At 38.3% G+C, this 27,406-nt stretch overlaps 1 protein-coding gene across 1 annotated transcript in view; it reads left to right on the top strand.

Annotated features, from left to right (window-relative positions):
• Positions 1 to 24,236, top strand: part of DIDO1 (death inducer-obliterator 1) — a 41,590-nt gene extending 17,354 nt beyond the window's left edge. Inside the window, 10 exon segments of the mRNA XM_009326804.1 lie at positions 5,251 to 5,737; positions 6,669 to 6,828; positions 7,531 to 7,647; positions 7,875 to 7,982; positions 8,447 to 8,582; positions 8,712 to 9,258; positions 10,134 to 10,287; positions 11,325 to 11,414; positions 12,092 to 12,287; positions 19,832 to 24,236. Of these exon segments, the coding sequence (XP_009325079.1) occupies positions 5,251 to 5,737; positions 6,669 to 6,828; positions 7,531 to 7,647; positions 7,875 to 7,982; positions 8,447 to 8,582; positions 8,712 to 9,258; positions 10,134 to 10,287; positions 11,325 to 11,414; positions 12,092 to 12,287; positions 19,832 to 23,223 (5,387 nt within the window). The 3' untranslated portion in view covers positions 23,224 to 24,236.
• Positions 24,237 to 27,406: the final 3,170 nt, after the last annotated feature.

The raw sequence follows: 27,406 nt of genomic DNA, 5'->3' as shown, positions 1-27,406 counted from the left end.
GGTACTATGGAACGAACACTCAGCTGCAAGACATTCTTCACAAAAGTCTTTTTAGTGTTCCGTAGTAGTAGCTGTGATGCCTCTTTTAAAAAAATATTTTAAAAGAAAAAAGCTTGAGCCTTACAAGACTCATTATGAAACAGGCTCTTCAAGTGTAACTGCCTATGGTTTATCTGCAGCATCGTTTAAAACTTTTAGCATCAACTAGAGCAAGAAATGGAAGATCTTTAAAGTGTGATTTGAGTAATTCCAAAACTATACAAACAAAAGTAATAGCATATTTCTTCAGATATTTAAAAGTTGGAAAAACTAGATAATGTCTCCAGCAAAATAACCCGTCACAGAATTTAAATAGAAACTGGGGGGGGGGCAGTGTATTTTTGAAGTGACTTTCTAAAGCTACTATTCCAAAGATTGGGTGGAGAGGGAAAGGGGGAAGAACCAGCGTAGGCTTGAATGCTGTACAGAAATATTTTGAAGAGGTCAGAGGAAGAGCAAAGTTTCCTTTGGGTAGTTTCTGTGCTGGTGGTGTAAAACACAGCCTCCCAGTGTAGGTGAGGGATTATGATACGAGTGCATCCCGTAAATCCTTCACGCAAAATTAAACAGCGCTACACTGTGGAAATCATTCCTAAATTGGGCCTCAACAACCACGTTACAATGCTGAAACAGCATTGTTGAGATGTACAAAAGTGAAGTATACGTAACCATCAGGCTTTCAACAGACTCGTCCGTAACACAATAGATAATGTGGCAGTTACGTCCTCCACCGCTTACAGAAGCTTCGTTCGGCTGCATGTTGTAATATTTGGCTTAGCTTCATGGGGATTTTCCTTAGGGGAGGGGTTCTGTATCTGGACATCTAGTGGGAGAGATTATAGTTATGTCTGTCGTGAACATACCATAGTAATGCTATTTCTTAAGCCTTGCAAGGAATGCACTTTTTTCTGCCAGCGGATTCATTGGGTTTCACTCTGGAAATGAGCGGACTCATTAGCTCCATCTGAACCTCTCCTCTTTTAGCCCATGCCTCTTCAGTCAGTAAGAATCCTGTTGCTGTCCTAAGAAGTGGCTGACAGGACAAAATGGGGAAAATAGGAATTAATGTTTTGTTTTGAATACCGTTTCTAACATCCAGCCAAGGGAGGTACACCTGTGTGTTCAAAAGTGCCGAATAGAAGAGCCACTAAATGCCTTATTCTGGCACTAATCTTCTGTCTGTGGTGAAACTCCCTATTATTCCGTTAGGCTGGTTAGGCTAATGTGAGTAGTCGTCCCTATCCTTTTATTTTAACTTTGTTTGAGAGCATTTATTGTAGGTACGCTGGAGCTACTGATGAAAAGGACTGGAAACGTCACAGTATAAAATACAGTGGCCAGTGTGTATAGTAGGCATTGACTGCGTCTTCTCTTCAAGTTGTTCGTGGACTGCGAGGCTGAGCGATTTGAAACTCATGGTCTGAGAGAATGACCTGTTCCATTATATGTCCTGTCAATTTGCTGAACGGCTGTGGCATCTGTTCAGAAGTTAAATTCCACATATGTTGGCATACTGCTCTCTGAAAAGAGTACATATTTCTGTGAACTCTTCCAAACATGCACTTGCCATAGTTCATACCTATCGGAAGATAGCGTAAGCTTTGGGGTGTGCTCACGTTGCGGCTAAGTCAATAGAAGAGCGAGCTGCCACCAGAAGAGGCAGTCCTGCTCCTTCCTCACACTCAGCTGGGTGCTCCTGTGCGTTGGATCCAAGACCCGTGTAACGACACAGTGAGTTTGGTTCAGCTGGATTATGTGGCAGCACATTGATCTTGTCACTAAAAACCAAAACTTGATAGGACAAAAATTCTGGTTTCTCATAGTCAAAATAGGATAAGAGGGTTTTTTTAGATTAGGTTCATCTACAGCCATCGCGGGTTATTTGCATATGTAGGATTTAAGTAGTCTTGATTCTTTGTCAAAATGTGCACACGATTTGGGTGTCCTTCAAATAGCGATGTGTCCTGTAAGTTTGAACAAGTAGTGGGTAGATGTTCTGAAGCACTGAATGATCTACGTGTGGCTGAATGAGTACATACAAAATCTGTACCATCAATTTCTCTCATCAACAAGTACTGCTAGGTAGACAGTTTTAATTGGTATAAAGTAGTTTGAAACTGTTAAACTTTCCCGAAGCTTATGAAATATTTGCACATTTTCTATTGGTTAAAGCAGCACAGAATTACATGCCTTACTTTGGAAACATTTCTAAATAGTCATGATGTCAACTTGCAGAATAAAGGGTGCTTCTGCATCTTTCTTCTTGGACACATCGATTCTGCTGCCCTTCAACCCTGGGAACGTCAATCTACCTTTGTACTAGTAACTTATTTATTTTACAAGTACCTGTTCTTACTATGCTACAGCGGTTTGTAACATAGAAAGGTTTGTGGTGTGGATGTAGTTCTCATATATACAACATCTGAGTGACACAAAACATCTTGGTTGTGCTATTTTTAGTTTTATCAATGTAGTTCTTGTTAACGAATTTGAACTAATCATTAAAAAGAATAGCATATAGAGAATTAAATACAAATTTAGAATTTCACATTTTGTACTTCTGCTGTAAACCAAAAGAACTAAATGTCTTAGCACTGAGGACTGAATTTTACTGTCGTCATTTTGAAACCTGAGCTGTGCTGTCCTGCCTTTTCATGATGAGTCACAGAAACGTGCTTCTGTCCTACCTGCCTGAAAAGGTACAAATCTGTGCAGAAGATGCAATAAACCAGGAAAAAGAGAATGGAAGTAGAGTAATTCCTGCAGCTTTATCAGTGCGCATGTTTTGGATATTCGCCGCCTCTCTATTCAAGACTACTAACTCGAAATAGTTTGGCTTTTTACCTCTGTTAAGTTCTGGGTGCCTCATTTGACCAAACCAAAACCATCAGCAATAGTTCCCGATCCCGCTCCTCCCTCCTGGGATTGCCAAAGCCCTCCTGACATCTGGTACAGCGTTAGCGGGGTAGGCTCGGGGGGAGGGTGGGGACATAAGAGAAGACATGGTGGGTCGCACGGAAGGTCTCCTCAGCTCAGTCTCTGACAGTAACCAAGACCAGTCTTCAGGGAAAACTATGGGAATAGTGCAAGAGTAATAGTTTTAATCTACTTTATAGCAGAATTGTCACATTCTTTGAAATTATTTAACGTATTATGGCAGCTGTTTCGTTTTACACTTCAAATAGTTAAAACTCACTCAGAAAAACTCCTCAAGTTGTCTACTTGTAAAATGCTTCTAAGAAAAAAAATAAGGATCAATATATAGTGTTTCTGCATCTTCTGGTTCCTCCTTGTATTCCAGCAGAAGTTCAGCACACACCCTTATACTCAGCCTTACAAAAGCTCAAGTACAGCGTCGTTTCTTATTTCGTCTTAACCACCGGTGTTTGTATTTGTGGTGAAACTGCCAACAGTAAGAGCCCGTTTAAAGAAACTGGGGTTAGAAGCATCTTTCTGCTGGAAGTGTATGCTAACATTCGGGGGGGTACCTGCACTTTAAGCATGGAGAAGGGTTGCAAGGCTTTTTCCTCCCGAAATGAGGGAGTATCGCATTATGTCTCTTAAGCATTCCGAATCATCCCCGATTCGGGGGGTGTTTCCATCGGAAGCTTGGGCTGGTTTGTGGGGTTTATTGAACCAGACTTCACGGGAGCGCTTTGTCCCCTTCAAGTCCATCTCAGAACGGAGAGAAAGACTGGACGGTTCAGACCCTCCTAGTAATTTCTGCTCTCATTATAGCAGATCTGGAAGGTGAGGAGGAACCATTTGGTCCTTGGTAAAGTCATAAATGTTAAATTCCTGGATCTTTTCCCAGGAAGTGTCCTGCATTTTGCAACTAGGGCTTCTGGGCTAATTCATCTATAAACCCTCTCGAGCTAAAAACATCAGATTAGAAATTAACTTGCTAACTAGTCAGTGGTTATCTACAGATTTGTGAGAAAAAAGGCTTTTTTGGGAGAAAACTTGGCTTTTCTAATTGAAACAATTGTATTTCAGGAGTTGTTTTTTGGTAGTTTCCATCAGAACCCTTCCTTGTTTGAACTGTCAGGATAAATGTGCTAGTGTTAGCCCACTGTAGCTTTAATGTCTGGTAACTGATGTGTTTTTTGCTGGGGGGTGTGTGGTGTTTTGGTTCTGGCTTTGTTTGTTATGCTGAATTGTTCCTGTTAGTGCCAGAAGGTGGACGGATGAAATGCAATTTAAATAAATGATTGCTTTTAAAGTCCTGTGCAAGTATAACTTCAACATGGGTGAGAACTGAAGCCTTTACTTATACTTTGTAAATTTTCTTGTATATGACATGTATCAATTATTCTATTAACATTAGGAAAAAAAATGTTTAAATGGAAACTTTGGATAGCGTGAATAGAATAGTTTGCGAATGGTGGGAATTAGATGGTCACAGCCTGAGCAGCAATATTAATGTTTAATTATTCTATAAATATAGAATTTAGCTAGGAACTGAGTAGGAAGATCTAATAATAGTTTATGGCAACGTCATCAGTATGATATTAATGCTAGCAACCGAGTAGATTAAGTATGTGTTTAAATTTTTTAAGTGACTTCTGTGCTACGTAACTTGTATGTTTTTGCTTGCTCTTTAAAATAAAAAGTGGGGGAAAGGGTTTATTAAACTTCAGTAAGACTAAAGTTAAGGTAATAATGCAGTTTCAAATTCACGGACTCTACATTCAGGTCAGCCTCTGTAATAAATAGGTTCTGTAAGGCGCTGTGAGAATTTTTCTGTTTAAATGTAAGATGTGGGTGGTATTGCCCCCTTTTTTTTTTTTTTTTTTTTTTTTAAATGTGTGAAAGTTTGGGGTGTTTTTGAAGCTTATCCCACTCAGGAATCTTTGAAGGTGGTGCCTTTTTTTTTCTCCAGTTTTCTTATGTAGATTGTAAATAAAATTTTCAACCTTTAGAGCCAAAGTGGAACACTCTTAAACTCTTCAGTCGGCCTCTGAGACGAAGTACTCTCTGAAGGATCAAAGACAAATTTCGTCAAAAAAAATTATGTCAACCTCTACATGGTTTTTAAAATTACTTTTAAAAAGGCTAGTGAAAGTAAATAGCTTAAATTGCCTACTTGATAGTTATTCTCCGGAGATGTCATTTCACAGGCTTTTCTTTATAGATTGGTAACTGATCTTCATGAATAGGAAGTTATAAAGTTAAACCTTTAATATTGTATTTTCTTCTTTGTTTTAACAGCTCAAAGGGAAGAGAAAAAGCATGAAGATAGAGCAGAGCCTACATCGGCATCGAAGAAAGCTGTTGCATCTATAATGGAGAAACAGATGTCTTCCCTTGCTAAAAATCTTCCTTCAAAGAAGTCCCCATCCTTCTCTAACACATCACTAACTAAGCAACCACTGAAACCTTCGGCTGGAAGTTTCAAAGGTGTAATTCCCAAGAAACCTTGGCCTTCATCAGGCAGTGTTCCTTCATCAGGCAGTGTTCCTTCATCAGGCAGTGTTCCTTCAAAACATGCATCTCTCTCTCATGGCTCATCAGTTTCCAAAAAACCAGCTACATCTTCCAGTTTGGGTGGAGGACTCAAAAAGCCTTCACTGTCTTCCATTTCTACTGCATCTGGAAGTAGTCAAGCAAAAGCATCTGCTGGCCCTCTGCAGTCACAACCCAACTCTCAGATTCGACAAAATATTCGACGGTCCCTAAAAGAAATTTTATGGAAGAGGTGGGAATTCAAAGCGCTTATTTTATATAGAAAGCTACAATTAGACATAAATGTTTAGCCTGCAGAGTTTTGTTTACTTCTTGATAAGCGATATTGAGGGATTGAATTTATACTACAAATTACTACAAGTATAATTGGCATTTCAGGTTTATATTAAAAAAGTGTAAAAATCCTGATACAAAATAAATGTGTATGTGAAAAAGCCTTAAAAAAAAAAAGGAAACCTCACTAGTCTCTTTATATTGAGGCATTTACAGCTGAAGAATTAATTTACAGCATAGAAGCTTTTATCATGCAGAAGCTCTGAAGTTTTAAAAGCTGGTGATGGCAGTGTTTGGAGATGTAGAGGTTGTAGGGAACATAGTATAGGAAATACCACAGCGAAAGGGTAAAGGCTTACTGAAGCAAAGATTCACTCCCCTCCCAACATAAAAATCAACAACAAACAAACCTGGTCAGTGGACAGCTGTATCACTTAAGAAAGAATAAAAAAACCCCAAACAAACAAAAGCAAATTGTCCCACAATGATTATTAAAGCTAATGCCAGCCATCAGTACTTATTATAGAGCACTGCACTCTGGTATTGTCGCTGAAATGGAAATGCTGTTCACAGTGGAAAATGTAGGACTAAAACTCAAGTGCTTGGGCTCCCTGTGTCGTTCCCGGCAGAGACACTCCCAACTTCAGTGCCGTGAGCAGGCTGTCTTCTATGCCCACCTGTGGACAGTAGTGAAAGGTTGCCATAGTTCACAGTTCGAGGTCCTGAGATAGACTTTGGCTTTGAGATGTCTTCTAAAGGAGTCTTGAGCCCTCACTGAGCGAGGAGGAGCCTAGGTTAGCTCCTTCCTCTGAAAAGTTTTAGTTTTTATGAATGCTACTTGAAGATTCATGCCTAACGTAAATGCACGTACCCTTTTTTGTTTTTAACAGAGTCAATGATAGCGATGATCTGGTCATGACAGAGAGTGAAGTAGGGTAAGTAGCACTCAATATTGAAAAGGAGATGTTTAATTTGTTTCAAGTTACGGACAACAGATACAAGAGTAAATACCGTAGCATCATGTTCAATCTCAAGGACCCCAAAAACCAGGTTTGGAATTTCCTTAAACAGTAAACATATACTGAAATATACTTTTGGTTTTTAATGATATGTCAAACTCTACCCTCAACGTTAAGACTTTCAAGATAGAGACTGATGAATTATAGTATAAAAGATTATTATAAAGCCATTCAAATATTTTTAAAAAAGTTTTTATCTAGTAGGAATTCAAAGTCTACTTTAGTTGGTCATGTGTATTTATTAAGTTTGGGCATTTGGTGTGAAATACTTATTTAGAGAATGGCTTTCTTCAAATGAATACAGACTTTATTAATTTCTCCTCCTGTGACATTCTGTAGTATGTGTTGGATACCACCCATGTACATGATCATATTTATGCTTTAAAAGAAAAAAATGGATGCTGGTGCAGATGAAAATATCCACTAGAGAACACTTGAAATGTCTGTCTTTTTTTCTTCTTTTTTTTCTACAATAGATATGGCTGCTCAACTTCTGACATTCCTATTCAGTTATATTGATAGATATTGATGATAATGAGGAAAATTCATACTTTGTGATTTTCATCCTTATTTTCTGTTTGCTGCACCTTTCCAAATTTGCTTTTAAGTAGCCGGTATTTTTAATAGAGAATTAAGGAACTGGAACAGGTTTTGCCTGTTCAGCACTGCAAATCTTGTTAGTTACTCAAGCAGGATCTCTTCAGCTTGGCAACAAAGTCTGTTTTGTTTTCAGGGACTTTTTCATCGTGTCCTTCGTGAGGAAATCTCACTGTCAAAACTGGTGAGAATGAAACCAGAAGAACTTCTGTCTAAAGAACTGTCTGTCTGGAAAGAGAAACCAGCTAAAGCAGTAAGTAACGTAATTTTCCCCTCTGTCCTTAGATATCAATTAAGAGCGAGTTCGCCAACCCTTACCACCCATATTATTTTAATGCACCATTTTCTTCCTAATGAAATACTAATAACGTTCAGTTTCAATCTACTTTTTCTCTACCACCAGCCAAATGATAACAAAGTACAGAATAAAATTATAAAATAAATGTGGACTTCTTACCAAAATGGTTTTGTTTCTTTCAGATGATAGAGTCAAAAAGCAAATCTCATGAAATCAAGAAAACATCTGTAAAACGGGAACATATGCAAGTTGTAAATATGGAAGATTCTCCGCCAGTGTCTGATTCTGATGTAAGTATTGGCTGTTGCTTCAGCACGAAGACATCGAGGGAGATAAATGGCAACTAGGGCCTCAAATTTCTCATCAGAAGTGCACATTGTTTCAATGAACTGTAAGGATATTATCACCTAGTAGGTGTGCTATGAACATTTTTCCTTTTAGTTTGAAGGGGTGCAACAACCAAATGATAGGCATATTTTGCATGCACTTCTAAAATGCTGTGTATTTTTCAGCCCTTGCTGTCAATTTACGGAGAAATCTTTTATTTCTGAACATTAACTATCTACTTCAAAACACCATGGAATGAAATGAGGACAAATATTATTTAAGAACTCTTATCTGACATGATATGCTTTAACCAAGGCCTTTAGTCCTTTTTTTAAAGAACTGAAGTTAGTTAACAGTTTCCAAAGTATTTTTTTATCGTTGAAATTAATGATCAACTGGAATATTTTTTGTGTTTATTCACTTATAGGAGCAGCAAGAGTCAGCCCGAACTGCACCGAATTTAAACAGTGCTCCGTCTCTAGATGTTTTTAGCAGTATGTTGAAGGATACGACAAGTCAACATCGAGCCCATCTTTTTGACCTGAACTGCAAAATCTGTACAGGTATCTATAGTGCTGACTTTGTGCAAAGTAAAAGAATTGTTATGTTAAGACTGTTGTTTGTTTATTTGTTTTTCTCCAAACTATTTCCTTGTTAAATAGTAATCAAAAGCTTTTAAAATAAATTTACAGGTCAGATTTCAGCATCCGAAGATGAAGTACCGCCTAAGAAGATAAAGTCAGTGGCTCCTGTTAAAAAGGTGGAGTCGAAATCAAAACCAGAAGTTCAGCCAAAGTATGAAAGTTCTGCACCAACCCCAACAGCAGAGCCTGCCAAAGAGGCCGTCTCTGAAAACGCAGTGGAAACTGAAGTTGGACCGGTAGCAGAAACAGTTTCTCAGTCAAGCGTAGAAAGAACTTACGTTCCTACAACCCAGGGCCATAACAGTACAGATTCTTCTGTACCTGAAGAGGCTTCTGCTTTTCCTGCCTCTTGTGCTGGCGGAGTTGTCACAACTGTAACGGTTTCTGGCAGAGATCCGAGGACAGCGATGAGCAGCTCCTCTGGTATTGCGACACCGGCCCTGCGTTCTGGTCCTGCATCTGACAAAGTTTCAACAGGGGAAACAAAACAGGAAACTTCAAAACCAGTTATGACTGTCCCCAAATCAATATTAACAAAACCATCATCCTCACCAGATCCAAGATACTTAGCAGTTCATCATTCACCCAATATCAAGTGCGTATACTTAATAGTAAGCCAAGCTACCGAATCTTTAATGTGGTTATCTTCAAAGTCCCATGTGTCCCGTTCCCCTCCCCCCGATCAAAAGGCATGTTTAACTTTAAAGTTCAGGTAGCCTGAATCAGGTTTTTAATTTACCATCTCCTCATTTACCTTCTCTGGTTGGTAAAATTTTCTGAGCTTCAGTGTATGTTGACAGCAAAGATTCTACAATGTGTTTCAGCAGATAAATAAAACTTGAAGGTATTACGCAGACTTAGAAGTCTGCATGTACATTAATGTATAGAAAGCGAGTGTATGTGAGAGATGGTTTAAAGGCATTTCCAGATTTTCATCCTATAGTAAAATACTGTTACAACTGAATTTATGAATATGAATTGAAATTAACCAATTTATCAGCTTGAAAGGAAATGGATTTCTTTCATATTCTGGGTATATACGGTACTAAAACTAAATATTGCAAAGTATATCCTTATGAAACTGCAGTTAAAAGATTTTTGCTCATAGCAAATTCTTCTGCTTGAGAATCTCTTTCAGATGCATATTGTTGACTCAATTAGTGGGAGATATATAATTCAGATGAGTTTGTTATGGAGTCAGGATCGCAACAGTTATAGCGCTAACCTAATTTTATAAAAGTCCTATCTTTTGGCATCTTTTTGCCTGTCTGCACCTTCAAGTTTATTTTCTGTTACTCCTTGCTTTTTTCACTAATACCAAGTTAATGGAAAACATTAACAAAGCAATTAGTAACAATTCTGTTATTTGTTTAAAATAAAGTATTTGATCAAAAGGAGGAGGGAAGAAAAGAAGGGGGGACCATTCTCATTCGTATTCTGTAACCTTTCTGTTTTGGATTTGTTTTGCAGTGTCGCAGAGCCACGCTCACCTCAAGACAGCGATACTTCCCTCTTTCTCTCTCGTCTCAACACCATTTGGAAAGGATTTATTAACATGCAAAGTGTGGCCAAATTTGTCACTAAAGCATATCCTGTCTCCGGGTGTTTTGATTATCTTAGCGAGGTTAGCACTGACACGTTTATGTGTTTAGAATAAATCTGTACTGCAGTTCCTGTTGCGAGAAAGGCTGGGGTCACTATAATATATTGTTATATTAGAACTGTGGCAGTGGTAAATGGCATTGCTTTAGTAATAGGAAAAGTAGCTCAAGAAAAAAAAGCCTTTTAAAAATTCATCACAAATTTGTGAAGAATTCTCATGTCTTTAAACATAGTTATACATATGTTAGGATCTAACGTGGAATAATACCTTTATTTCAGCATCATTTTTTGAAAAGAAGTTTTAGAGCCAGTATTTTAAAGTAGATGTCTTGTTCTGTTCTCAAGCTAGATGGGTCACTGATGTGATCTGTTGCAAAATTTTGTTTGGCCATTTATGAAAAATATCATCCTTTTTACTGATTTTCAAATAAAAACAGTTGCATGATCTTATTCTGGGAGGGTGCACATTCAAATAATGAGACAATATAAAGGTTTGCGCTAAAACAAATAAGCTTTTCTTTCTCTCCCTTTTTCTCTGAAGTGCATTTTATGTGTCTTAGGAAGTTTCAAACACAAATGTGTATTTTAGGACTTTTATTAGTAGGGCTGGTGGTTCTTTTTGGTATTGCTTTTGCTAAAATGAGTTTCGGTGTCCTCGTGACAGGAAGCTCACTAGAATTCATGTGACTTGGAGTCACGAGTGCAGCATTCGCTGAGAAACTGAAGGCGTGGAGAAAATCTGTATTTCAAATAGCAGCTTCCCTATAAAAACAAAGCCACTAACGGGCATACAGAACTATTAGCCATTTTGCTGCTATCCTTGTTTGGGAGTGCTTTTTCGGTTTCATGTATAATGTTAGCCTTTTGGTAACATACCGTAATTAAACACCTTGAAATTTAGAAATAGTTTGTCTGAAGTTAGAAAAGTATGTATGAAAGTTTACTAAAATGTAATAGTGCATTATCCACTAGGCTACTGGGATGGGACAACCTGCACTGCTTTTAAACATTAGTCTCTCTTGGTTTTTCTCATACTACCATGTAATACTTCTTGTTTAGGATTTACCAGATACAATTCATATTGGTGGGAGGATCTCACCGAAGACAGTCTGGGATTATGTTGGCAAACTCAAATCTTCGCTTTCTAAGGTATTCACTTAAAATCCTTTGCAAAACCCAGAAGAAAAATACAGTAATATAAAATGACAACTTTTTATAATATGAAGTAGTAAACAGCAAATACTGACATAGATCACACCTGGAAAACTCCCAACACCACTTATTCCTTTGAAATTTTTCATTTATTGAAGGAACATGTTTATTGAGCTGCAGATCCTCTTGATCTCTCTGTCCTGCATAGTAGTTAAATCGTCATACTATTTATTCATTTTTAATGATGGAACATAAATAATCTATTTATTCAGTATTGAAGATTGAAATTCAAATTTTAAAGAAAAGGAACTTACCATTTAATGTATGTAATAAATTTTACTATTAAAAACACTTTAGAAGTGAAATAATGATGCACAGTATACAGATATAATCATGAAACTAATAATTTTCCATTTCTTTCGTATTTGAACCTCAAGATGTTTAGTTTGATGTAAGATACACAAGTAATTTGTATTTTTGAAAATGACAAGCCTAATTCTGTTTTAGTATTACAGATTGAACAACAGTACTCTCTTAAAGCTAGAGTATTGCCTTGAAAACATAGTTGGAGTGATAAACGTACAATTTATTTTTACCCCTGGAATTTGCCCTTTACCATTTTATTTGCTGGTATGTTGCAGGTTGAATTTTTCCACTTTGCTTTTGTATTACAGGAATTGTGTTTGATTCGTTTCCATCCTGCAACAGAAGAAGAAGAAGTTGCCTATATCTCTCTCTACTCCTATTTTAGCAGTCGTGGTCGTTTTGGTGTTGTAGCTAATAACAACAGACATGTCAAGGATCTCTACCTGATCCCCCTGAGTACTAAGGACCCAATTCCTTCCAAACTCTTGCCCTTTGAGGGACCAGGTAAGCACAAAACAGGGGAGGTTAAATGCTAGGTAAAATCACAAAACAAAAGTCAATCTGAGACAAGTTGTTGTTGAATGTTTAATGTAAGCATTATTAAATTTTTTTATATAAAACCAATTTTAAAGTATGTAAATAGGGAAAAATTGGAAATCCAACTCTGTTCAAGATAAAATTGTCTGAAATTTACATAGCCTTTCCGACAAGATGCTTATATGCTATTAGGAGGATGAGTTTACCTGTAAAATCAAGTATGTGGAACAGCCACTACCTTGGGAAAAAAAAAACAACAACATAAAACCCCCACCCTATCTTCAGCAACCCATAAATCCACAAAACCTAGTCCCTTACAGGCCATTCATCGTCGCTTAAATCAAGCAGGAAACAGCCCACAGAGGAGTTAAGAAATGAAGACAAAGGTAGTATTTATAGTGGTTTCGCTACGTTGTCATTGTCTCATGCTAAGTATTATGCTGCACGTGCAATATGGTGCACAAAGTGTTTGACATGTTTTGTTCTAGCTGGAGCAAACTCTAGCCAAATCACTGACTTCTGAAAACTGGATTTTTGGGAGGAAAGGGATCCACATTCCTTAGGGTTAGTAGGTGGCAGACAGCAGTTGGTATAGGCAGGTTATATTAGAATCTTCTATTTTTAGATAAAATCACCAGTAGTAATGTTTGGCTGGAGTTTGCTCCATGTTTGTACGTTGAACGTGGTGACAGAAGAACTGAGAATGAATTCAGCCATGAAACACCCTTCTATTACAAAACTTGAAGTCATCTTCATCTGAGGATGGAGGAGGTGCATATGCTTAGTTTCCAAATAAGTATCTGGGGTTTTATATAAAATAACAGATTGAGAAGCTGAAGAACTACCGGTTACAATGAAGGTAATACTTCCTTGTCATAGCAATGGTTTGCAAAATATTAAACGGTAGGTATGAAACAGCAGACATGCAAGGAGCTGACCTTTCTGAGAAGCTGACTGTCCTCTACTCCTCAAATACAAGTTCAGGACTAAACTCAATAAAGCATTCTCAGAGCTTATATGCAGGAGCAACAGTGTCTGGGACAGGTTTTCATGTGTTAATGGCATATGACTTCAACAAGAAGTGATACATCGTTAGCTGAATGCTCTCCCTTCCTCTGTGAGATTGCAAAGGGCACTTGCTCTGCATCCTCAGACAAGATTTTTCTCACACACTCCAAGTCTGTCTTACCTGTCCTTGAACAGTGCAGAGTCTAGGTCATTGTTTTTAAGCTATAGCTAAAAAGGCAGGATTGTTGCTATCTAAATTATAGCAATATAGCTATAATTGTTGAATCTCAACACCTCATAGTCTTTAACGTACTGAGTTCTTGAAAGGTAGGCAAAAACTGTTATTCCCATTTCATAGCCAAGACGTGAAAACACTAAGTGCAGAAGACTTTTGGCACAGGGATGTAGGCAAAGAGTCTTAACTCATGGACTGGTTTTTCAAGCCAGAGCAAAAGAAATGCCCTCCTTCCTGGACAGTAACACAAGAACGGGATTGGCCGTTGAATCAGCTGTATATGTCTGCAGTCTTTTGCTGGGCTAGTAAATAACCTGCTTTGGGGGGCACTTACCTAATTGTTGCCCACTTGCATTCCTGTGGAAATACCAGCTTTCCTTTTTACACTTCCTTTTACTTTTCCATTATAGGTTTCATTTCCAATGAAACTCTTACCTTAGATTGGAGGTTGGCAAACGTAGACAAACTCTACTAAGTATTAGTATAGAAATCTCTAACATCAGCTTGGTTTTGCAGAGTTTCAAATGCACAGGTTTTTCAAAACCGGAGGGAATTGCTCAGAAGAAATACAGGTATCATCTGAAGGCATTGTTCATGGAGGCGAATTCTATGAGTCAGGTTTTCAAATTGAAGTACGTATTTGTAGGCAAAGTGGATTAAAGGATAGGAATAGAAATAAGGTTCCAAAGGCAGGGAGGCCATGTGACGTAACAGTTTCGTAGAAGACCCACTCAGACTTCTGCCATCAATTCACACTTCTTGGAAGCGTCATAGTTGCGCAAAGTTGTGTTCATATTTTAAAACCAGATCCAGTAGGGGGGGGCAAAAAAAACAGGTAAGCTGTTTTTCTCTTTTTGTGTATGTATTAAAACCACAGCATAAAAGACATGTAATCCATACTTTTTAATGACATCTGCTGGAATTTACCGCTTTTTCTTTCTTTTACAATCAATAAAAATATTTTATGGAAAGTGGTCATTGTCTCCTTAAATTTAATCGTGTACCTTCACATAGAGTTTAGCAAGGACTTGAAAAGCATTATGCTTTAGATAGCTTAAGATGATTTGATAACTATGACTGGAGGGGGGAGGAGGGAGAGGACAATAAAACGCTGCCACTCCAGAAATCCTAGTTAGAAGATATTCCAGCTGTATCAACCAGTTCCATCAGGCACGTATGGATTATGAATTTCTCCTGTTTTCTGATGGACTGGATTTGGAACACAACTGAGGACTTCTGAACTGCGCTAGTACCTAGAAGATCTACAAAAAACTTTGACATGGGTGATTTAAAAACAGAGGGAAATGGAAGGTTATCCATATTTATACTTAATTCATCTCAGACATTTATTACCAGATTTTATGTATCAGTGGGCTCCTCTGCATTGTCTTTTTGCAATGGTTTACTGTATGTGAATTTACTTGTCTGTTTCACATACACACTTACTGTTATTTAGCACTTTCATCTGTAGATCTTGGAGCACTTTGTAAACAATAGTGTAATCAGACTTAATTACCAAAAGACAGTGATTTATTGAGGGGATTTAGTGGCAACGTTGGGAACGTAACAAGTATCTTACATAGTTAAAATAAATGAATTTTAAAAAAACAGCCATATATCAGCAAAGGATTCCACAAATGTTGATATATCTCTTTCGGTAGTTTACAATAGGAAGTGTGTTTTTTCTTAAAGTATGAAGGCATGAAATCTCCTCATGCTGTTTAGAATGCTCTTAAAAGTTGCAACGAATGGAACAAAATTCTAACTGTACTCTGATGGAGTTAGCATCTCAGCAGACAGCATTATGAAAAGTAGGGGTAGTAGAAGAACACGGCATTACGACCCTTACTTTCTACGCCAGTCAATTCCATTCAGCAGGCGCACCTGAACGTGCGGCAGTGTTACAATGCAGGAAGAGATCTATATCCCTGAAGCAAGGGTGCACAAATTTGATGGTGGTTGTCAGTTGCTCTCATGATTAACTGGGACAGATAATTAGATGGTGCTGATAAAATTTAAAGAATATCTTGTGACGGTCTCTGCAGTTTAAAAATGTACACCATGGGTATGCTTAGTCCACTCCCGTGGTTTTGTCACTGATGTACAGAAATTAGGCATCTGTCTTTAACAGCGCAGGTAACTTCTTACCATCTGATGATGATAGGGAAAGGTGTGGCCATTACATGCATAAATATGGTGAAACTGATTTAATGAAAAAATGTATTTAAGGGTAAAAAACCCAAATATTCATCCAATACTAATATTTAGTGTATCCGGTTTTAATGGCTTTAGTTACAGCATGTAACTCAATTTTTATTGAGTCCACCAGCACGTGGACTTCAAATACATAATAGGATAATAACTGTTTTATAAATAATTTAGCACTGAAGGCTACTAACTCTGCCGACACAGCTTGCAGCACTTTTAAAATGCTCGCTTGTGAAAGACAGTCATTGAGCAATAGTTGGAGACTGCAGCCAACACTTTCGTTATGACCTAAAATTAGGCACTTAACCTATTTATAGATACTGAAATAGAGTGGACTGACCTTTGAAACGCTGGTCTAGCTGTATGTTTCCATTCAAAAGAAGCATTTAGTATTTGATCACTTTGAACTGAGTGAATGTAGAAGCCAGGTTAGGCATAACTTCTAGTATTTGTGTAAAATTACTGTATCAAAACAAAATTTTAATGGATTTATTCTATGATGACTAAACTCTAAACAGATTAAATTGTAACTAATGTTATTAACTTACTACTGGAATTTATTGTCTTGAAAGTGTATTAAAATTTTACCCTGTTTTAATTAGTGACTTGATCTCTGTTTCTTACAGGGATTCAAACCTGATTTTTCACTAATTGCTCTTTATTAGATATCCTGTCTGGCGGAGTTTTGAAACCTGTTTATTTCAATTCATTGTTTGAGATTCATTGTGACTAATTGCATAAACCCCAAGTCTCTGCACAAAAGTAGATAACCAAAACATTAACAACAGAAGAACAGCAAATGCCTACTAGTTGTTTTTGGATGAACACCAATTTGTGAGATACTCTGCACTGGTCAACACCGACCAAACGTGGAGTCGTTATTTGTATGTTGATAAAGAAAAAATATAAAGCAAATTCACACACAGTGAACCATTTCTAACTAATGAGTCTATTCTGCCTGTAAATGGTGAATGTTTTTTGTTTGGTTTTTTTTTTTTCCCAGTTGTCTAACTTTTGAACTATGCCTTGATCTTCTACATTAATATAATTTCATTTAAGGTAGTAAATTATTGTGAACAGAACTGCTCGAATTGCTTGTAGGCTGTGGGTGCAAATGAGTATTTGGAGAAGTCAAGTATTTATGTGGTCCTTTTTGAATAATCTTAGATTCACTGAAAATAATTATTTGCTTAGTTCCTGTCCTGCCTACTTTCACTGAACATCCCTATCCCTCTTAAGGGGCAAATTTGTGCATTTTCTGAATTATTAGCAAATCTTAGTTCTGGTAATATAGCCGGTTAATTTTCTTCATGTCTTTATAACATATAATTTTTTTCTAAATATGAAAGAAGAAGGTGAAAATTAGCAATGCTTACTGACACAGAAATCTTGTACCTGGAGGAAAAAAGCTTTTTGGCACTGAATTTTAGATGTACAAATAGGAAATAGTATGTACTACAAAATGAAAAATAAAATATTATTTAAAACAGCATGTCTAATACCCTCTTAACCACAGAACTATGTAAAACTTGTCCACTGAACTGCGAAATAATATAAATTCTATTTTGGATCTAGAATGCATTCTACAGAATAACTGTTTTCCAAAAACTTTCACTCAAATTTAATTATTCTTGTTTCTCAACGTAATTATGATGAGAGCCATTCCTGATAGGAAATCTCAAGCAAATATTTAGATTGGCCTCAAATTTTCATTCTAATTTTGTCTGGTCTTCTAAAAAGACTATTTCTAGGGAGTAACCAGACTTTGCTGGTTTCTTCATTAAGTGATTAAAACAGTTTCACTGTACTATTGCCAGTTACGATCAGAAGAACACAGAATTTTAGAGGAGGGGGTTTTCCCTCAATTGTCAAGAGATCTCATAAAACTTTGAAGTTAACTTATTTTATTTGAAAAATTACTGTCTTTGTCTTATTACCTGTAGTTCATTATTTGGAAATTAAGGTTTATATGGGATAAGAATTGAGTGTAAGAAGTGGAAGCGTCGGTGATTTAGGGAGACGTTCTGTGAACAGAAGTTAATGCTTAATGAAATACATAGCAAGTATTGAAGAGAAATAGTAAGTTTAAAACATAAAGCAGCTACGGTTTTGATGTGTTATTTAGCAAACTGCAAATAATTCCTGCAGTATAGGCTTTCATTGAAGAAGAAATCTTGACTTAATTGGTTCTAATGCTTGGGCTTTCCCTTGGCATCAATTCAGCCAAGTTTTCATCTTGTACTTAAGTAGGTTCTAACTGAATTTAGCTTAAGCTGTAAGAGAGATGGTATCTTCTCACTGACAAAACTTCACATTTAACCTAAAAATATACTAAACTCTTCTACTGATTTCTCGGTGTGAAATTAGCAGCCAAAGAACTTAGAAAAGGTGAAGTTTGTTAAGCATGAACATAAATTTAGGAAAATTTATGACGTAATTTTCTCATTAGATGGTAAATTTAAGAGTCCCCTTAAAGCTTCAAATTCAGTTGTTTCAGCTAAGTAATGTATCTGCGAATGTGCTTTGCTAATGGACTATATCTGCAACTGTAGGGTTTGGGGGTTTTTGTTGCTATCAAAAAGTTTTCAGTGCTAGTAATTAGATATTTAAAAATTGTTCCTTAATGAGCAGTTGGCTTGGTTTAATAAGAACAGGAACATATATGTATAAAACTCCTTCTTACAGGATCATGAATAGAAGGAACAATGTAGGTCAGAGTCCTCACCTCACCATTTAACCACAGTGAATAGGGTCTGTTACTTTACAGATTGTTTTGTGTTTCTGTATTACTGCTTCCTAGCTGGATGCAAATAATAACTAATGGCGCATATGGGGGAAAGACAGTGGTCCTCACATGAGGACCTTTTAAAAGTCATTAAATCCAGAAGTTAAAAAAGCCTCTCTTTATACAGATTTTCGACATTTGCCACCAACTGTACGTTACAGGATTTATTCCCTGTCTTTCATTCTGGACACGTTCATCTTCCACAAGTGCCAGTGGGAACTGTGCATGTAAAAGGAAGAAATACAGTAACAGGAAACAGACCTACAGACCTTTGCATTTTTCCTCTTTATCAGAAACTTTCCCATCATTTTTTGATACAATTCTCCAAGGATTCAAGTCTGAAGCTTTCACAAAGAAGTAATTCTGCTCACAATGGTTTTTACTTACAGAAAGGCCTACGGCATCAAACCAAATCCTGCAACAGAGGGTTTAGTCACCTTGCCCTCTGCGTACCAGGTTCATACCCGACCAACCATTTTCTTGCAGAGAAAGCAAACACACCCAGCGTCCCTTTCTCCCACATGCTAAACTCGTGTCCGCTTAAGCTCTCCTTTGCTTGTTTGGTATGTTAGTTATCAGTTTCCCTGCTTCTATCGCTAATGTCTAGCTGGAACAAACCAAACAAACAGGGAGTGGGTTACAAGCTTGAATAGTTTCCAAACACTGTTTGAGGTTATCTTTTTAGCAATTACTGGTATTTGTTTTACTTGGAGATAGACAAAATATTTGTAGACTGGTGTAAATGTCAGCGTAGTCTTTAGCACAGATTATAACCAAAGTTTAGCCCAGGTTTTCTCACTTTTCAATATGTCTGTGTATACAACATATTTGCAAACTATTTAAAAGTAAATACATGACTATTCAGGGGGAGAGGTAGGGGTGGTTGAACAACAACAACGTCGTTGTTGTAACAAAACATTGCTTCTGTAAAAATGTAACAATACATTGATGTAAAAGCTTTCTGTGGTTTTGAACGTTTGTAGAGATGCTTTTTAATAATCATACCTGTTGCTGCAGTCTTTTATTAAAAATATCAGGGAAGGAATTAAAACATTTCATTACTTACTGTATACAAATATATATAAAAAGTAAAGAAATAGATGCACACACTTATGGACTAATGAAAATTGCCAATAGGTGGTCATCTAATGGAATTTAGAAAAACTGTTATCTTTATGACTTTTGTAGCTGCCACTATATAAAATAATAAGTTTCTCCTGAAAGCATAATTAAAAATTAATTTTTTACGTATACAATCTTTGTGTTCTCTTTCAGGTCTTGAGTCATCTCGGCCAAATTTAATTCTTGGATTGGTTATCTGTCAGAAAGGGAAACGTCTTGCCACTGGCATTGAAACAGAAAAGATCGAGGAAAAGCGAAGCAGAATTCAAGCGCATGAGGAAACCGAAACATCACTGTTCTCTAAAGGGCCGCTAGCTGCTTCGCAAGAGAAGAAGACTCCGAAATACACACTTTATTCAGGAGATTCAACCATGAGTACAACACCACCTGGATCTCCTCCACCTCCACCCCCACTTCCCATTCCAGACACCTCAGCAGTTACACCTTCAGTATTAAAAATACTGTCCTCAATTAAAAGTGGAACCACAACTACTGTAACACCGCCTATTTCAACTGCTGCTTCTGCAAGCGTTACTGCTACGCATTCTTCATCCTCAAAAACTGCCACACCTCTCGAGCACATCCTGCAGACGCTTTTTGGAAAAAAGAAAACTTTTGAGCCTCTCGCCAAGGATTCTGAAACTGTGCAGTCTTCAAATCAGGAAGGTCAAGCTGCTGCTGATGGAGGAATGTCAGCTGTTCCTTTGTTAGATCCCATTGTGCAACAGTTTGGACAGATGTCAAAAGACAGAGCTATAGAAGAGGAGGAGGATGACAGACCGTATGATCCTGAAGAAGAATATGGTCCGGAGAAAGCTTTTGAAATGCAGACTGGTGAAAGCGAAAAACGATACAATGTGGAAAAGCCATCTAACACAGCAGAACTAGAGGATGAGGCCTACGATCCAGAAGATGAAACTATCTTGGAAGAAGCAAAAGTTACTGTTGATGATTTACCTAACAAAATGTATACAGACACCAAAAGCAATTCTTCGGAAACATCTGCTTCATTTGTGCCCGATTTATCTGCATCCTCATCCTTGGTAGAACAGCAAAAAATGTTGGAAGAATTAAACAAACAAATAGAAGAACAGAAAAGGCAACTAGAGGAACAAGAAGAAGCCCTCAGACAACAAAGAGCAGCTGTTGGTGTTTCAATGGCTCATTTTTCAGTGTCTGATGCTTTAATGTCACCACCACCAAAATCTTCCCTAATAAAGACTGAATTATTCCATCAGGACCAGCAAGCTACACAAAAAGTAGATTTACCTTCATCTTTAAATCAGCAAGCACAAGTTTTAAACCAAGGTTGTGACCCAAGGCAGAACAGAGATCCTCGACAAGCTAGAAGAATGGCGACAGAGATTAATGACAATGCTGATTCTCGAATAAAGCCACAGGTGGTACAGAATGAGATATCCACAAGAGAAATTGCTCCAGCAAGTTTTCCAAATGCTTTGCAGACTTCGCTTGGTAAGGAAGAGAAAACTTTAATTTCCGCTGCTCAGCCTGGTTTTAGTGGTGATAACTGGGTTTCAGGTGAAAAGGCTTCTACGGTGTCCCAGAAAGAGGTGACTAATAGCAAATTTGAAAACACTGTTCAAGTTAACTTGGAAAACATGAGTCAAACAGCTGCTGGAGAATCTTCTACATCCAAACCTTTACGTAAAGTGCTGCTTCCAACACCTCCAAGTACATCTTTTCAGCCTAATTTCTCCACATCAAGCGACAGTCAGTCTTTGCCAGATATGCATAAAGCACCATGGTCAAATGAGTCAAAGGAAGTAATGGGAAGGGATTCTTTTTCAAATACAATGTTTGCTTCTCAGGAAAAGGCAGCTGGTCACTTTGAACCAGAGAGGGGTCTTTCATCAGTGCAATATGACGAACAAAGAAATCCTCAGTCTCATCAATTTGTAGAACAAACTGAACCTCCATCAGTTCAGAGTGAGGGCGGACCTTCCCCACAGCACTTTGAAGAAAACCGAGCTGGACCTCCATTTTCTTTGTCTGGGCAGAAAGGAGGGCCTCCGCCACCACTGATGCTCAATGCACCTGGAGGACCTCATGGACCTAATTTTAGAGGACCGGCACCACAGTTCTCTGAAGAACATGGTTCTCCAAATAACGATGGGCAAAGAGGGCCTCCATCTGGAAGATTTGGAGGTCAGAAGGGTCCCATTCCTTCCTTATTTTCTACACAGCATGGACCACCATCTCTTTTTGGTGATAACAGGGGCCCTGCTCCTTCTTACGGTGTTCCAAGAGGAATGTCACCATCTCAGTTTGAAGATCGTAGGGAACCTCACATGGAACAAAGGGAATTCTCAGATTCCCAATATAATGAAATGATTAGGCCTCCAGGACAATTCGAAGGACCAGATCCACCTCAGTTTATGGGAAACAGAGGACCTTCGCCTTTTCCTTTTGGAGGTCAAAGACGACCCCCACCAGCTCAGTTTAAAGGACAGAGAGGAGGCCCTCAGTTTGGAGGGCCAAGAGGTCCAGCCCCAAGTCATTTTGGGGGACCGAGAGGGCCTCACCCAAATCAATTTGAAGGGCAGAGAGGTCCAGCTCCAAATCATATACCTGGTCCAAGAGGACTTTTGCCACAGCCATTTGAAGAACGGAGAGGGAGTCCACCGCCCAGATTTGCCAACCAGAGAGGTCCAGCACCGCTGCAGTTTGGAGGACCAAGAGGAGCCACACCTGCCCTGTTTCCAGAGGAAAATGAACCTCCCCCTTCTAGATTTCATTTCCAAGGTCAGTCACCACAAGGTATGAAGCCGACCCCGAGACCACTCCTGGACCTTCCAAGCCATCCACCACCCCACAGAAAAGAGATGTGGGAGGAAGCTGGACCATCTGCATCTCTTTCCAATATTTCTGGACAAGGATCTGAGTCGGAAGGACAGTGGTCAGCGTCTGACTTCCGAGAAGGCAAAAATCCTGAATTTAGAGGCCAGACATTTGAAGGGAGACAGAGAGAGAGATACGAGGGAGGAAATAAAGACAAGGTTTTAGATCAGCCAGAGCCTCAGCAGGCAGATAATCGACAAGGTAGACCCTTTGAGGAAAGACGAAGGGACCGAGAACACGGCAGGCCTTGGGAAAGAGACCGTGGCAGAAACTGGAATCGAGACAGGGACTGGGACAGACACAGAGACAAGGAATGGGATAAAAATAGAGACAGAAACCAAAACAAAGATCGAGAGAAGGATTCAGAGCGGGCTAAAGAATGGGAAAGAAACAGAGACCGAGAGAGAGCAAGAACCAGAGAGAGAGAATCCTACAGAAGACGTGATAGAGAGCGATCGAGAAGCAGAGACAGAGATCGCGACAGAGAGAAAGACAGGGACCGGGATCGAAGCAGGGAAAAAGAAAGAGATCGAGAGAGAGATCGAGATCGTGACAGAGAAAGAGGAAAAGATCGCAAAGATCGGAGTAAGAGCAGGGAAATCGGTAAAGAGATGAAGCCAGAAACACCGAAGGAAACTCAGAAACCAACAGAAATAGAAGCTTCATCTTCCACTAATCAGTCATAGAGATATGATTGATATTATATCTCCCATAAACAATATACTTTTACAACACAGCAAGGACTGAGTCAGCATCTTCTGTATATACTGTATATTCTCACCTTTACAAAAACGCTGTTGTAAAACTAGCCTTACAAAATGTACTGACAAATTAGCAATTTTTGAACAACTGTGAATGAAAATACTCAAATAGGTAAAAGGCAAGAACATACTGGACTTTCACTTGCTGCATTTTGTGCATAATGTTTTTCTTATAAAAATTCACAGCGTTACCTGTACTGAAATTTTGTTTTTCTACTTGCATCTTTATCGTAAAATTTCCATTTACAGTACAGAAATGGAAAAAGTCTAAGAAGAGCATATTGCTTTTTAAGATTATAAAGTTATGTTTTCCAGTAACTTGAATTGTAATTTTATAAGAGAATTTAATCCAGACCTTAGGAGCCATACCTTTACATCTCATTTACGTGATATTTTGGTGTCAGAGTTGTTCCTACAGCACACGCTTTAAAAAAAGGAGTCCAATGTTGCCGTCTTGTTTATTTTACAACGGAAGGGTCGTGTGTATTTAGGAAAAGGCTGCAGAAGAACAGTGTTAATAATTACTTGTGACTGACGGAGGATTTGAAAATGGAATGTTATAAGCTTAAAGTGCACTATCTTCCTTTTTATATACAGGTATTTTGTGTTTTGGAATCCATCTGTTAAGTGTACAGCAAAGAAACAAGTCGTACTTAGTTTTTTTCGTGAGGCTGAGGGGTTTTAAATGTTGCATTTTTACAAATCTGTAATTAAAAGACATACAAGAGTAGCACCTTTATAACCAGCAAAACTTACAAAAACATCAGACATTTATTTGGAAAAGGCTAAGACTACAAATGAATTGGTATACCAAAGGAAAGAAGAACAAGTTGGTTAAATGGGCCACTAAATCTGTTACTTCGATTAACTGATTTAGTGGAGCGTTTTTTTTTTTGTTTTGTTTTTGCAGAATTTTGCCATAGACCTACAAGCTGTCCCCATTTTGTTGTACTTTTCGTTCTAAAAGTGTTTTTCTCCTGGAAAAAAAGTGTCACTGTTTTTTTGTTAGACCCTGCTTAGGCTGGTAGTGTATATAAAACTCTCCACTGAAAAAGGTATAACTGCATTAAGCTTGAGAAGGAGAGCGGTGGGACTTCATGCTGTGATTCCAGAGGGAAGTTTTTCACTGTGAAATACATTACATTGCTACTTTTCATGTGTTCTTCAAGTGCGTAATTCTAAAGTATGAAATCAAACCCCGCTAATTTATTTGACCGTGTAAATTAACAGTCGGGTAAATATTTTGATATTTTTATAAAATAGTTTTGGAAATGTAAAATTAAGATTCCTGTGAACGTTTGCATCTTGAAGACTACGTTACAAGTAGCATGTATGCCGTGTATCTCACTACGGCTTTCACAGTTCATATTGGTGCATCTTCGAAGTCCTTATACATCAAGGATTTGCTGGTTGAAATGATCATCTGTATTCCGAACCTGTAGACAAAATGTTAACATGCAGAGAAGTGGTATTAAATGCAAACATCTACTATGGTGTAAGATTTTTTTCTTAATGAGATGTTTCTAATTTAAAGACATACATAAAAGTATGCAAAAAGTAAGTGTGTTTGTTTAGGTTTACTTGATAGAAATTTCTGTAAATTGTATTTTATATGGCAAAATATATCACTGTACATTAAAATATGGGACTTCACAGGTTTTTGTTACTGTAAGTAGAATAAACATCTACAGAGAACTGTTGTCCATTTCTTAAATCTGTATGTGTATATTATTTTCTAAATATTGCTACTTCTCAGCAAACCACAAGAGGCTGATGGCACACAGGCTTCATTTCCTCATTGTTTAACGAGAGGAGATGTTTTGCAGGACATCACTACTAGTTGATGTTTAATTGTAGGCATTCTAAAAAGCATATGAAGATCTGTGCCTACGATTTTTCTCTCAGTTCTAAAACATCCCCCGATTTATTCTGAAGGCTGTTTTTTTATTTTAATTAGGAAGTGTGTGATTTGTAGACTTTACACCAAAAAATGTAAAGAAAAGATATTAATTAATTCAGGTCAGCTTTGAACTTCGGAAAAACTCAATTCGCACCGTTTATGAATTCCTTGACTTTACATTGTTACTATGTGTGGCTTTTCATCTTCTAGGAAACACTCCTTTATTGCAGATCAGTTTGGAGAATCTGTTCATGATTTAGGAACAGTAAATGCATCCTCCCACAGATGTCGTGGCAAAAAAATCAACAGCATGCAGACAGACGCTGATGACTTATTTTTTTGAAACCACAGCTTTATATAGTTTATAATGACCTGGACTTGGATTTTGCAGCAAAGTTCCTGTGTTCTACACTGCAGCAGACAGTAAAAGCTAGGCTGAAAAGAACATAACAATTTAACTCAATTTACGGAGACTAAAAAGGGTACTGAATTGTTATCATGCATCGCAAGAAAGAGAAAAAGAAACAATTCAATTCTCTGGCTTTGTTCAAACTTCCGATTAACATGAAACAACTTACTATTTTGAGCTTTTATCTATGTTTGTACTAAGCTAAATTAACTTTCCAAAGAATATTTTGCTAAATTTTTATGTAAAAGCCTCTGAAGGGTCTAGAACAATATAAGCAGAAAGATTATTACATCTATAAAAGACTGTAATATTCCAACTTCATGCATTCTAAAGGAGAGCACGCAGAAGGATGAGAGGAGGAAAGTCTGTTGAGTCCAATGTGCACAAAACTGCTTTTAAAATTTCTGCCTTTTGTTTCTAGAGGAAAGTCACCAGCGTAACTTTCAGACTTTGGCTACACCTCTCCTCATACGGTACACTTCGACATGGAAAATGTCTGTGCATCTACCTTGATTGAACATGCACGTCATTAAAGAATGCAGTAAACAGATTTTATTTTTTTAACCTCCTGAAGGGAATAAAGATTTCATAAAGTATTGAAATTTTATTTTATTCTGTTTATGAGCTAGAGTAGCATTTTTGTGCCTTTCGCGCTCTGGCTTGTTTCTAGAATGCATCTTCTGTAATAGGCATCTGTTTTTAATACTAAAATACATAACCAGTAGCAGATACGTAACAGAAACCGAATGTACAAACAGACTGCTCACGATCGTGAGAGGCCTGTTGTGGAGAGAGTGATTCTGTGTGGACGCGCTCAGGCGGTCTCTGAGTGGAAGACCTAGCATCCAAGCTCATTTTCATGAAATCATGTGGTAATACCGCTTTGCAAGTCCAGAAAAATTGAACTTTTTTAAGGGGCTTTGGATTAACTTTCTATCAAAGAACAGTTTTTAAACACTGGCAAACTACTGAAGTGTTTATAATTTAGTAACTGAATCTTACAGTAGGAAATCCAGGGCTATGGACTCTACCGTAGCTGTGTATTGGGTGTAGGAAAGAGCCTCCTGCCTCCGGTGCTTCACAGCAGCATTCTTGGTGGGGGAAAAAAAAGCAAAAAGGGAAAAGCCTTTATCTTGCAACTATGAACCAAAACGTAGGTGTCGATTTCAAACCACTGGGGCTTTTTTTCTCTCTTCCAATTTTTGTTCATACTGTCTGTGCTCTCAGTGGCTGGTAACGACTAGTAGGCGAGAGTACCGAACGCTGCCTGAATGACAGAAAAAGGTGGCGGACGTCATGTACGATCGATCATCGGTCAGGACCTCGGAGCCCCGGCCCAAACTGGTTTTGGGGAGGATTTTTAAAATACTAGGAGTGACTTTGACCACACAACCACTGCCATTCAACAGGCCTTGTGCTCAACGGCCGAGCTCTACTGTCCTGCTCTTAAAACAACTGGAAGCAAACACAACTTCTCCTGCAGGCTGTGGGCTGACGAATTCGTAAGCCTCGCGTTGGTGAAAGGAATTCCTGTCGTGTTGATGTTCAACGAGGAGGCCTTGTGCGGAAAAAGCAGCGCTGCGTTCCCATTTAGCGGCTTGGCGTGAAACAAGCCCGGCTGCGTTCGCGTTTCGCGGGGAGGCTTTGCCCGAAGGTGGGAGACGGCGAGTTTTAGGGAGCCTCCCCCCTCCCCTCCCGGCGCTTCCCCGCTCTTGGCCGTTTCCCCCGGCCGCCTCCTCAGGGGCCTGGCTCCACCACCCCGCCTCGCCGGTTTTCCACAGCCCGAGCTGGACGAGACA

This window comes from Pygoscelis adeliae, unplaced genomic scaffold (assembly GCF_000699105.1).
Source record: "Pygoscelis adeliae isolate BGI_AS28 unplaced genomic scaffold, ASM69910v1 Scaffold286, whole genome shotgun sequence".
In the NCBI taxonomy this organism is placed as follows: Eukaryota; Metazoa; Chordata; class Aves; order Sphenisciformes; family Spheniscidae; genus Pygoscelis; species Pygoscelis adeliae.
The sequence above is the reverse complement of the archived record's forward strand: the minus strand, read 5'-3'. Positions and strand labels throughout refer to the sequence as shown.